Source organism: Hesperophylax consimilis, chromosome 21 (assembly GCF_061612785.1).
Source record: "Hesperophylax consimilis isolate HC1 chromosome 21, BYU_Hcon_1.0, whole genome shotgun sequence".
NCBI classification, from domain to species: Eukaryota; Metazoa; Arthropoda; class Insecta; order Trichoptera; family Limnephilidae; genus Hesperophylax; species Hesperophylax consimilis.
In genome coordinates, this window is record NC_142856.1 from 6,810,752 (window position 1) to 6,823,976 (window position 13,225).

The window sequence follows — 13,225 nt, forward strand, 5'->3', positions numbered from 1 at the left end:
AGCCCATTAGGGCGTAAATAAAATAATAAATAAATAAATATCACATCTCCTCCAAAACGATGTCAATAGACGTTTTGTTCTTTGTGTAATATAAATTAATAAAAATATTTATTTCAGGGTAAGGACCTATTCATGGACTTGGATGAAGGAGCTCTGAAACTTATGGACCCAGAAAACTTAACCACACTTCATACGCAGCCGATTCACACTATTCGCGTTTGGGGCGTGGGACGAGACAACGGAAGGTCAGTAGTATGGCCATCATCCGTTATAAAGATAACCTTCAAATTATGACTAATCAATCTTACCTGTACTAACAATGTTTTAAACTTTTCTCAATGCTATCTTGGACCATGCTATTTGATTCGACCAACAGGGAGAGGTATGCGTTCTTAATTGTTTCATATTTTATTTTGTATGCTTTTTATAAGGTTCCATCAACCGTCGGAATATAGATTTAGGGTAAAAGATTTCTGCATATTATAATTAAATCAATGAGGTCTCCACTTTTTTTTTTTTTTCAAAATGTAGTTTTAAAGAGTTAATAATGATGATAAAATTAGTTTTTTAATGTCTCTAAAAATGACAAAATTATGAGCTTTCTTTCAAAGTGATCATTGATCATTTCTTTCAAAGTGATCAATGTGCTTACAATTGTGTCTCAATTGTGAATGGCAGTGCTGCAGTACTTCCGCGCATGTACCGAGATGTCACATGCTTTTCGGCCGGCTACAAATATATGTTTTGACAGTTTATTTATTTGGCATTTTTCAAAAATTCAATAAGTTCTCTCCTCAGAATACATTTGTAAATAATGTGAAATTTTGTTGTGGGAGACAAACAACCTCTTTGCATTATTACTAATTAACATATTACTTACACAACGGCTCGACCGTGGTGGATTTGTGACTTTGCAAAATTTAAGGCTTGGTATGTTCAATATTGCAGGACATCAAAGGACGAATTAACATATAGAAAGAAAGGGCTTTATTTACTTGAACAATTAGAAATCAATAAAAGAACCAATGACACTAATATTACATTAATTAATAAAGTTAGGAAAATTATTTATTCCCGCTTCTAAGTATGTTCACAAAACCTGAACAATATAACACATTTAAATATGGTTGTTATTAATCAACCACATCATTATTAAATAATTAAAATGGGGACAATTAATGTGGAGAAAACAGACTTCAAAATACCCCCACAGAATATGAAATCTATTGTACAATTATTTTATTGATAAATCGGTTTAACCGGTAATAAATCATTTTAAATTGGGAAGGGGTGAAATAGAATCATCAATAAGTCGTCTAAACGTGGTTAAAACCACAGTTTGAAAGTTGCCTTGAAAGCCGAAACAGCTGTAACAATAACAAAAAACAAAAAATACTTGCAGAACTTAATAATTATATTATTAAATTTGATTTTAATTAAATAAATAAAAAAAGAAGACGAATTAACGAATGAACTTCTGTATTTATGACAATTTTTTTAAACGATAGATTTTTTGTATTTGTTTTAGAAATACATATATACTGTGATGATGCCAACGACTGCAAAGTTAACCTTGACAAGTTGTAATGCATTCTTTCTGAAGTTTTAACGTACAGCCTAAAAAAGATATGCTTCAATGTTAAACAATGAAAGTTTCCAATATTTTAGATTAACTAACCTACACTACAAAAGATCTACAAATGTTTTCAAGATGTATCTTTTTTAATTGCCTAATGCTTAATTCTGATGTTTAGGGATTTTGCGTACGTGGCGCGCGACCGCGTGACCCGCCGCCATATGTGCCACGTGTTCCGCTGTGATATGCCGGCGCGCACCATAGCCAACACGCTGCGGGACATCTGCAAGAGGATCATGATCGAGCGCTCGCTGCAGGGCCCGCCTGCCCGTCCCACCAACCTGCCCACAGAGCAGCGCAGGGCCAAGCCCATGACTGGTGAGTTGTAACTCTTGCAACCTAACCTGACCTTGTCGCCAACACGCTGCGGGACATCTGTAAGAAGATCACGATGGAGCGCTTGCTGCAAGCTATTTTTTAACCTTTACGTACCTAAAGGTAAAAATCACATAACACCCGGAGGGGGGTCACTAAGGTCCCCCATATATGGCAGAGCGATCATGTCTCTTTACCCTTGGAATGCCGCAATCGCCCGCCGTACACCAGCTGACCTAATTGTTTCTAGCACAATGATGAATTTGTAAATTGTAATGTCTTACCAAATTAATGTGTTTACATGTTTGTAATTTTTTTTAAATATTCAGAGAAATGTTTTATTTATCTCTAAAAAACATATATTGTGTGGAAGACAAAGGAAAATATTCTTGAGTGTAATTATATTTTCCAGCTAAATGCGCATTCTTCACAGTAAAAATAAGTTGTAATATTAAGATTTTTAAAATGAAATACATTACTGTGACTGTGAAATACAATGATCACATTTGACACGGAATTTTGTGAACATATTTGCTAATGACATAATTACAAGCTAGAATAATATTCAGATATATTATGATTTAAGATTTTCACGGCCAAAAGTATTTTTGTTATTTGTTTTTGGGGTGTCATGCCGTGTTGCGCTAACTCCTTCTCTAGCCAACGTTTCGGAAAGCATTGCAGTGTCCATCATCAGGGCAGATGTGTTATTTCAGATACATTATTTTCTTGCCAAACGAATAAAATATATTTTAGTATGCTAGGAGCAATTTTAATGTTCAAAATACCGTAAAATCGAAGCAAGTGCAGTGAGCTACTCGCAAATCCGCTTTGGATGTCTTGGCACACTAAGAGATATATTTTTTTGGCCCTATTAGTATTAAATCAATTAATTATTATTAGTATTAGTACCGGTCGGTGGCCGAGTGACCGGTCGGTGGCCGAGTTGACATCGCGCTTGGGTCCCACCCAGGCGTAGCGTGTTCGATTCCTCGGCTGGCTAAGTCCTCCATCACAACACAAGCAACATTTTCCGCTTTCTGTGGTGGTAGTAGGAGATTTTCAAATATTGTCAGGTTATTCGTAACCCGGGAATGTTTGTCTTTCTTTAAAAAAAAAAATATATATATATAAATATTAGTCACTATTTATACCTTCCTTTTTAACTGGACATTGCCCACCTTCGCACAATCAATCAAGCAGCCAATCATTAAATAACGCAAAGCTTGTTTGCGGCAAGGATTTTATTTTTAAATTAATGCGAATTCAGGGGGGGAGACAGTAATTTCGTCAGTATTTTATATATATTATTTAATATCTTAAAAAATAGTAGCAGGATAATTTTTTTTTATCCTCATTTGGGGGATGTGTAGTACCCCTTTTGGTGCAGAAAGGTTAATCACTCAACTCTGTATATTGGTAACAATATATTTTCGTCCTTCTAGCACAATCCTTCCCCACGCCCATGGAGGAGCCCAAGAAAGTGCTGCGGGCGGCGTACTTGGGCAGCACGGAGGTCTCGCAGGCCACCGGCATGGAGATACTCAACGACGCCATCGACCTCATGTCCGCCACGGTGCCGCGGGAGGCATGGGCCCCCGTCAGCGTGCAAGTAGCACCATCTATGATCTCTATTCTGCAGCAGAGCGTGAGTATTCTTTTTCAATTTTTTTAGATGAGATGGAAAATTTCTTGGAATAAATTTACTATGACTGAGTTCCATTTATAAAATTTCCAAAAAAATCATTTAAATTATTGGAGAAAAATAGAATTTGCAATAGGCAAAGTAGTGGGTAAACAGTGTGGTTATGTTTACGAACATATTGAAATTAACTTTTTAACGTGTTCACTGTCAACTCAATGTTTTGAGAAACTCCGCACCAGCCAGAGTGAAAATCCGGTTTAAAACAAGTTGTGGATTCGCCGACACACGACGGGTAAAAATGTGGATTTCTTGGCACACTAAAGGATATAGTTTTGCTGTCTTTATATTAACCGACTAACCTAACCTAACACCCAATTTGTTAATTATTTAATTTGCAGGATGACACCGTGGTGGCGGAATGCCGCGTGAGATACCTGTCCTTCCTGGGCATCGGGCGTGATGTCCGGCGATGCGCCTTCGTCATGCACACGGCGCAGGACCTCTACGTGGCGCACGTGTTCCAGTGTGAGCCGTCCAGCGGGGCGCTTTGCAAGACCATAGAGGCCGCTTGCAAGGTACCGTTATAACTAACGATAATTTCATCGCAGGGGTAGGCAGAGGGAGAGACCGCCACACAACTTTCGGAACACGTCTTGCTTCATTCATATACATATAATATCGTCTTATACGTACTTTTATATTATTCTGATTCTTGACCTGACGTAACTCAAGTTTTTCTTTTATATATGTATTCAATAACATTATTATTTAATTTATAAAAAACAGTTTATTTATAAATAATTTCAGCTGTGTAAAATAAAACGGGGTTTTCCAATAAGAGGTGTTATTTTGATATACAATCGTAAAAGATCAATGGTTTTGTTGCTTGTGTGGCTGTTGCCCAGATCAATACCATCCAATTCCGGCCATAAAAAAATCATTAATCATCTCTCGATAGCGCAATCCATTCACCGTAACTGTTGCTCCAGCCTCATTTTCGAAAAAGTAAGGTCCAATGACTCCGCCGGACCATAAACCGCACCAAACAGTCACACTTTGAGGATAGAGAGGCTTTTCAACAATAACTCTTGGGTTTTCCGAGCCCCAGATGCGACAATTTTGCTTGTTGACGAAGCCACCGAGGTGGAAATGGGCCTCTTCATTCAAGATGATTTTTCGATGGAATTCTAATAATTAATAATAATAAATTTTAATAACTTCAATGCGTTGTTGAAGCGTGTGTCGTTCCATTTTTATTAATGGCGTAGTTACTTCTTGTCAAATGTCAAAAAATGACAGCTTCAAAAGTAACATCTACCGAAATAGCGGGCTATTCAAAATAACACCTCTTATTGGAAAACCCTGTATTATATTATTCATTATATCAAAACAAGAGGAAGGTCACTGTCTGCATGAGATATCGCAAAACTACCCCTATCCACTTTTTTCTCCCCTTAAAGCAGAGTTTTGATATTTTCTTAATAAAAATTTGCACACCCGGTCAAAATAATAGGAAAATTATTGTCTACATCTGATTTTATTGATTTTAATGCTTAAAGCCTGGGCAACGCAAAGCCAGGGTCCTTGGCTAGTTGAATATATAAAATAAAATCTTATAATTGAATGGATTTTAACAAATTAACCCAAGTATTTGATTCACAATTGTTATCATATGCCAATATTATCTCTCATATTCCAGTTGGATTATACTTTATACACTGGCCGTCTTACTCATAATAGATAATACGGAGGGATAAGAACAAGTTATTAGAAAGTGTTACACATAATCGTATTGCATTTACCGGCCGTAATAACGCAGTATTAGTGATTGACAGATTTTTAAACTGCCGATTCCCAGGATTAGCGACGTATTACTACCGTATTAAGACGGAGATGTGGACTTTGTTAAAAATCTTGTTGATTTGACAAATATCGATCGATCGCCCAATGAAAATGTAAAAAAAGCAGTAATACCCATTGGCAGCACTATCAGGGGAATATTTTAAATCAAATTATCGATTTACCAAAGCAAATACGGAACGCATAATCAAATTTTCCAAATTTCGCAGCAATTCAAAGCAGACCGGGTCAATGACATCGCAAATGTCATCTGAAGAAACATGAAGTTAGCAACTGAACGCGAAATGCAAAAATGACTGTGTTTTTGAGAATTGGAACAAAGTGGTGCCAGTCTAAAAATATCTAGTATGAATATTATTATGAGTAAATATTTTAACCCGTGGTATATGACAGTATATTTATTTATTTTTTTTTTTTTAAAAAGAAAGACAAACATTCCCGGGTTACGAATAACCTGACAATATTTGAAAATCTCCTACTACCACCACAGAAAGCGGAAAATGTTGCTTGTGTTGTGATGGAGGACTTAGCCAGCCGAGGAATTGAACACGGTACGCCTGGGTTAAATATGGCCCTTCTCACTGTATAGCTATACCAGCGCTGCAGCGGCGTACTAGGGAATCTTTATAAGTAAGACTGTGACTAATGTTAATTAAGGATTGGAATTCTTTATGTAAATTTTTTTAATTTTATTTTATTTATTCATGTTTTTATGTTACCAGAGAATTTTTAATGTCGTCCAAGCTAAAAGTTCACCTGTGTTGTGGGGGACAGTTTACAAAGGAGTACATTTTACAATTTAATACTTCACTCCTCGCGGTCCAGCGAGAGATAGATATATGTAGAGCTGCGGACACTGACGCTACAGTAGTCTGTGATATTTAATCAGATCAACGCATCGTTGATCTACCTCTGCTGAAACCTGATATAATTGAAGATAACCTATGATGATAAATTAATATTTTAACTGTGAATGTTTGTGTTTTCCAGCTGCGCTACCAAAAGTGTCTGGACGCCCACCCCGGGGGCGCCTCGCGCGCCGGGCCCCCCTCTCTGGCGCCCCGTCGCGGCTCCAGCGCCACGTGCGCCTCTGGGGGGCAAGGCGGTGGCACCGGCGGCCTGGGCGCCACGCTCAAGTCCCTGGTGGGCTCGCTCACCTCGCGCAGGACGTCCTGAGACGAGGCCGCGCTCACGGCCCCCTTCATCATCAATGAGAGGGAGGTTGGTGTCACACTTTTTTTTTTTTCGTTTTAATGTTGATTTTGCCCATTAAATCCACAGTATTAACTAATTATTAATAGTAATTATTTATAGAGCGTAAACGGTTTACGTGTAGTTCCCGTGAGCACTTAGGCCATAGGCCCATTGTGCTATCTCCCATTTTACCTCATTCCTATAACAGTCACCCCGTCCCTTTTATAAAGTTCACCAGGGTTGTTATTGGATATGTGGCTATGTCTTCTGGTTCCACAATGTGTCTTCCCAGGTCTCATCTCTCCTCTCCAATCCCCTTTGGTTCCGTAAAGGCCCCACAAGAGGTGCTTGGTTCACGAAGGTGGCCTCATCTCTCTTCTCCACTCCTCTTTGATTCCCTAAAGGTCCCACCAGAGAAGAGGCCTTTGTATCCCCTCCACCCCTTCTTGGTTACCTAAAGGCCCCACGATGGAAGAGGACTTCGTCTCTCCTCCTTGGTTCCCTCAAGGCCCCAATGCGGAAGAGTCCATTCCCCCTCGGTTCCCTGAAGGCCCTACGAGGGAAGAGGGACTCGTTGCTCTTCTCCTCTCCTCCTTGGTTCCTTGAAGGTCCCACGAGGGAAGAGGCCTTCGTCTCTCCTCTCCACTCCTCCTTGGTTCCCTAAAGACCCCACGATGGTAGTGGACTTCGTTGACAAAACATAACAATGAAGGAAAAAACTCACCTTAACTAACCTTACCTAACCTACTTCAAACACAGCAAACTTAGTTTGTGGCACAATTTTAATTAAAAATGATAATCACTTAGTTTTAACCACTTTAAAAGCAGTATAATTATAAAATCGGTATTATATTAAGTGATTATTGTTTAAAATAAATAACCAAGCATGCTTCGTAAGCAATTCTTACTTGATGAAGTAAGCATTGCTTATGAACCATGTTGGTTTCCTGAACAATAAAAAAATAGTTAAAACTAAGTCATTATTTATTTTGAATAAAAATGGTGCCACAAAATAAGTTTCTTGTATTTGAAAAAGTGATTATTATTTTTAATTAACCTAACCTGTACTAACCTTACCTTACATAATCTAACCCATTATTTCATCATGTTATGTTTCCGGTTACCAGTATTAATATGTAAACATCTGTCGTACACAATCGCTCCACGTACTAGTTAAAAACGGAGGTACTGCCATCTATTATTTTCAAAAAGAACTATTAATGTCTTGAATCTAAAATGAAAATGCTAAATATCAGCATCCATCTAGAAATTATTGAGGTCTTCACCGATTTGCATCTAAATCAGTATAGAGGATGTTAGGGGGGACTTGAATCTAATGTCAAATTAATTAATGATTTGTTTGTTTCAGGTGATTCCCCACCGCCATCTTCAGTCCCCGCTGACGCATCACCACAGCGACCAGCTGCGCTCCCTGCTCAGCCCCACCCTCGACACCCGCCGCCCCCTGCCACCCCATCCACCCCACCCTCGCAGCCTCACCTAACTGCAATGTCCTCCCTCACACCCCCTCGCATCTCTAGCCTGTATATTACTTTATAAATAACCCTAACCTAACCTAACCTGAGGTCCCACTGTTTACCCCTGCCACATTTGACACTGTCTTCAAATCTTGTAACGGACCGTATATCGCTGATTCAGCTTTTGATATAATTTTGAAGATAGTTATGCTCGACAGGTTCAAGCAAACAACCCAAACATTTGGGATAGTATTTGTCTTTCTAAACAAGAAAATAACCTACAATAATTCATGCAATATTGTAAAAGAGGATATCTTGTTAACTACGATTTTCTTTTTTGAACAACAAATGCTTGCGCTCTTATACTATGTGTCGCCATATCTTCTCGAAAATCTCTATCATCAAATTTTTATAACCGTTATGCATAAAATTTGATCAACGGTTGATCGGCAGTAGTTAACAGTCCGTTAAAAATGTTTTTTTATGTCCTGAGTGTCAAAATTTCAACATGACCGATTAGATGACAGTATCAAATGTGACGGGATTTCATACAACAGGGCCAAACTGTATCTATTTCCCCACTAATCCACCTACCACTATCCACTCGGCGCTTCTGTGCATCCATAGGCTATAAAATATTATTCAATAATGTATATCTTGTATTGATAATTCTATAAATGTACAACATTTGATTATTGTTTGCAGATAGCATTGACTAAATTGGTGGTAGAGTGCGCAAATGGTTTAAGTGCAAATCAAAATTCAACATAAAAACTTACTTCAAACTTTTGGACACGTTAATCTACTAAATTTGTCCGTTACTCTTTCCCTTTTGAAAGTTTCAATCAACTATAGTCCGTGGTCTGTAAAATCCTTGCTGTTGAATGTTTAAATCAACTAAAATCACCATAGACTTTTTCAATTACCCATTGATGTTGCACACTCTATGATAAGAACAATTTGTTTTGTTTAGCGTGTCTTAACCAGTGGTACGCCGATCGGTCTATTGAGAACATGCGAGCCTTCCAATATGATCCTTGTTAGAATAATTTGCGATGCGATTTTGACCTTAACGCTTCGAAAAATGAATGAAAAACAAAATTAATCGTTTGGGCTGGTAAAACTTTAAAAACCAATGCTCTGGCCTTCAACAGGTTAAGGATTAAGGCAACAGAAAATATGTAATATATAAGGTATGTTTATGTATTCTGCCATCATAGGCAAAAAGGCAGTCGGTCACATTCTGATGTTCTTTTTATTATTATTGGTTAATAATCATGAAAAGTCTCGTATATCAGAATGTGACCATTGAAAATTTCCAACTGCCTTTTTGCTTATGACGGCAGGAATGTCTATTTCATCTGTGTTACAAATTAATGCAATAATAATTGTTTGCACATAGCACATTTGAGCACAACGCCATCAAAATCTTCCTACTGGATAGTTGGATGAATTGAAACCAAAAATCATTTAGCCTCTTCAAGGCCCGCATTTACAAACCCCTTCCTTAACCCACCTCAGAACTATGCCCAAACGTGCGGCGATTTAGTTCCGTTGGCGTTTCATCATATTGACACGAAAGATCTTGGAATTTGGCCGTTTAGCAGAATATGTCATCTTTTTGGAGATACAAGCACTATCTGCATGTAAAAATTAATATATCCAATCCGCAACCCATCTTCAAGTAAAGTTGTATTTTTATAGAATTGCTATAGTTACTTACAATATTGTTTGTTCACCCTGTAGTAACAACATTTGCTAATGTTAGAATATAGAAATAAACATTATAGATTGGATTTCTTGCGGGTAATGCTTGCATTGAATTTTGAATGATTGAGTTGGTTTTCTTGCTTAAATTAAATTGTAACAGTTTAAAAATTGTATCCTGCAGTACTAATATTATTATCAAGTATTTTTAAATCTTACCAAAATCAACAGCATATTGTCATTTGCTTAATTTAATTTAGAAATTAATAAAGAATTGTATTTGAAAATCATGGGGATGCTATGAATTGGAAAAGGGTCTTTAAAACTTGTAAATAAGAATGTATTTTTCAATTTAGGAAATTCAAATGTTGGGAATATACACATGGATGATAATATTCATAAATAATTTATATGGCAACGTTTTCGTTGATGAAAAATCACGATGACGGCGCTTTGATTTATAAGAATGATGATTATTTGATGAAGTTTAAATGTTATTCCAAAGCTTATAAATAAACTGCAACATATAAAGGTAAACAGGTAGTTTATCTAAAGAACTTTCGTCTTTTCTTCCAAATACACAGTTATGTACACAATTCAGACAAAAATAGTTTGAAAACTACCGTATTACGGTATGTCTTTTATAAAAGAAAGATAGAACTATAACAAACAAAATGAATACTTTTCACCAACTGCTTTATTATTATTTGTACACTGGAAAATGTTTTTGGGCGCATTTTCTTTGGACGTACCATCCTGTAACCTTAAAATACGTAATAATACTCAGAACATACACAAAATTAATTTAATTCAACATTGAATTGCATACTTTAATTGTTAGTCACTCAATACCAAATAGTTTGCCAGTGTGTTTTAACAGCATTATGTAACTTTTATAGATATTAGTATTTGTACTATAACCATACGTATTAATATTTAATTATTTACAAATAAGGATTAAAATTAGTCTTAAATTAATAAATAATTATGAATTATTCTTAGCGATTAAAAATAAATGTGTTACAATAATTTATGCTAACATGATAGATTAGTCCATTTTGATATTTTTCACAATTCCAAAAGCTAACAAATACTCCAATCTATAATCCAATGATTTTTTTTTAAACTTATTCCTTTTGATTTTCATCTTGTTTTTGCCTTCGGAATTTGATCAGTACAGTGCTTTTAAACTAAGACAAAATACTCAAATATGATGATAATTTTATTTTTTTTAAATATAATCTTCTGTTCGAATCTGCATTTGAGAAAAAATAATGCCGTCGACTTGCAAAACCTGGTCTGCAATTTTTCAGAAATCTTTAGGTCTCACGAAAAACTGTTTGGAGCACTTTGAATATTAAAAGAATATACCGTTTATGCTAAATATCAAAATCGTTTTTATTTTCACCCTAGTATATTCGGGAGTGTTCTTTTCTGCAGGCAAATTTTGGCCGAGTTATCTCGGGTGTGGGAATTTCCGCACTTATAGCAGCCCGAGTATACTCGGGCATAGTCCGTAAGTGGTTAAGCACTTTTTGTGAATGTAACAGAACCAGCAGAAACTTCCAGAGCAGGTTTTGCAAGTCGATGACTCATTTATTGTTATGTTGTCAACCCTGACAATGGTTCCAAAAGAGCAGTAGTAATCACCTGATTTTGGATCCAAAACTCACAGATGCTAATCCCACTGATTTGTAAAATAACATTTCACGTAACAACAAAATAACTTCTATACCTATATGTGACGGTCCATTAAGTTCTCTTGTCATGTAGACGAAATTAATGTGGATTTTTAAAATTTAAGTGTACTGTTGTAAGGGAAGTTGATAACATATGTAATAACTGAAACTAGCCTAAAATAAAAAATCAAGATAAACCCAAAAATTAACAAGAAATATGTAATATTTCTATCTTTTATTTCTCATGCTTGGTCGTTTTTAACTCTATTTTAGCAAAAAAAAATAAATGGATCATTGCCAATAGATATGTTTACGTAGCTTTTAAGTAATTGCTGGTTGCAGGGATTAAAAAGTGTCCGTAAGGATTGATTTCAATACAAAATTATCTTTATAGACACTATTATATATTATTACGCGGGACCCATTTTGTAGAAAATTATATATTAAACGCTTTGCACTTCTATTTCGTGTCTAATTTAAGCCTTTGAGTGCAAACGACTTGTTATAATATTTTGAATTGTGATTTTCATAACAAATATAATTTATGACATACGTAATAATTATAAGACGTGTCTTACATCTCATGAGTCATGGTTCACATGTGTGAAATACTTGTATGAGTTAATAAGCTAATTATATTATGAGTTGAAACCATAGATTAAAAAATATCCGCAAAGGAGCAAATCTCTGTCTCAGAACTAGTAAAATGGGACAACATAAGGGTTCAATATACATACATAGTGTCCTTTTGATAAAATATCCTTGAACACGAAAAAGACAAATATCACATTTCGGCTGGGTATTTTTTGCACTAGCGCTACCCTGACTTCGGGTGAAAATAAAGGTCCTGTGTGAATTTCTTTAATTTGTTTTAAATCGCTATATCTTCGAAAATAATTAAAATATTTTATTAAAAATTTCTACGTAGTAACTTAGCATACCGAAGCTATAAAAGTACTAGACTAAAATTTAATATTATTTGAAATGCAACTCAATTAACCTTGTAAAATGTTTATGACGGTCTTCCTATCGGTATTTGCTCATACCGGCTGTCTTTAAATACACCCGACATCTCTCGCTCGCTTGCACATGAGGAGTTGAGTGTGTGCGGAACAGAGATAGAGATTCGAATCGGGTTTCACGGTCATAAAAACCCTCATTCCAAGAATTGAATTATTTCAATAACAAATAATATGCTGTCCTTTTGTTGAAATAACGACGTAAACGAAAGGCACGAAAATAAATATTAAAAACAGACTTGCATTACGATTCGATAATTATGAACATATAGTTGGGACCTTTATAAAGAGATTTGTATATAATATTAATATAAAAACATTGAATAATTCCGTCTTTTCTGCCGTTGAAATGAGGCCGGCGCAAAGGGTAGAACTTCCCTTCCCGGCGTTAAGCATCAATCGACCGAAAGGGTAGAACTACCTTTCCCGGCCGAAGTGTGATATGAGAGGAATTTGACTTAATTTCCTTTCGATATTCTATTATATACATCATTAATAAATACATTAAATAACCAACACGAAAATGATAAATATTAGAGAAATTTTACTTAGTTTGCTTTCTGTATTAGGTGGTTTTAACAAATACAGTAATATATATCTCATTAATAAATACATTAAATAACCAACACGAATATGAGAGAAATTTCGCTAACATTCTATCTATATTCCGAGGTTTTAACAAATACAATAAT

At 35.9% G+C, this 13,225-nt stretch overlaps 1 protein-coding gene across 3 annotated transcripts in view; it reads left to right on the forward strand.

Moving 5' to 3' along the window:
• Window positions 1-12,859, forward strand: part of LOC149413555 (protein Fe65 homolog) — a 209,056-nt gene extending 196,197 nt beyond the window's left edge. For all 3 annotated transcript variants that reach the window (XM_089644772.1, XM_089644771.1, XM_089644773.1), the window contains exons 8-13: window positions 118-245; window positions 1,755-1,954; window positions 3,397-3,599; window positions 3,995-4,171; window positions 6,447-6,677; window positions 8,020-12,859. In XM_089644772.1, the coding sequence (XP_089500898.1) occupies window positions 118-245; window positions 1,755-1,954; window positions 3,397-3,599; window positions 3,995-4,171; window positions 6,447-6,632 (894 nt within the window). In that variant the 3' untranslated portion in view covers window positions 6,633-6,677; window positions 8,020-12,859. The remainder of the gene's footprint in view (window positions 1-117; window positions 246-1,754; window positions 1,955-3,396; window positions 3,600-3,994; window positions 4,172-6,446; window positions 6,678-8,019) is intronic.
• The last annotated feature ends 366 nt before the right edge of the window (window positions 12,860-13,225 follow it).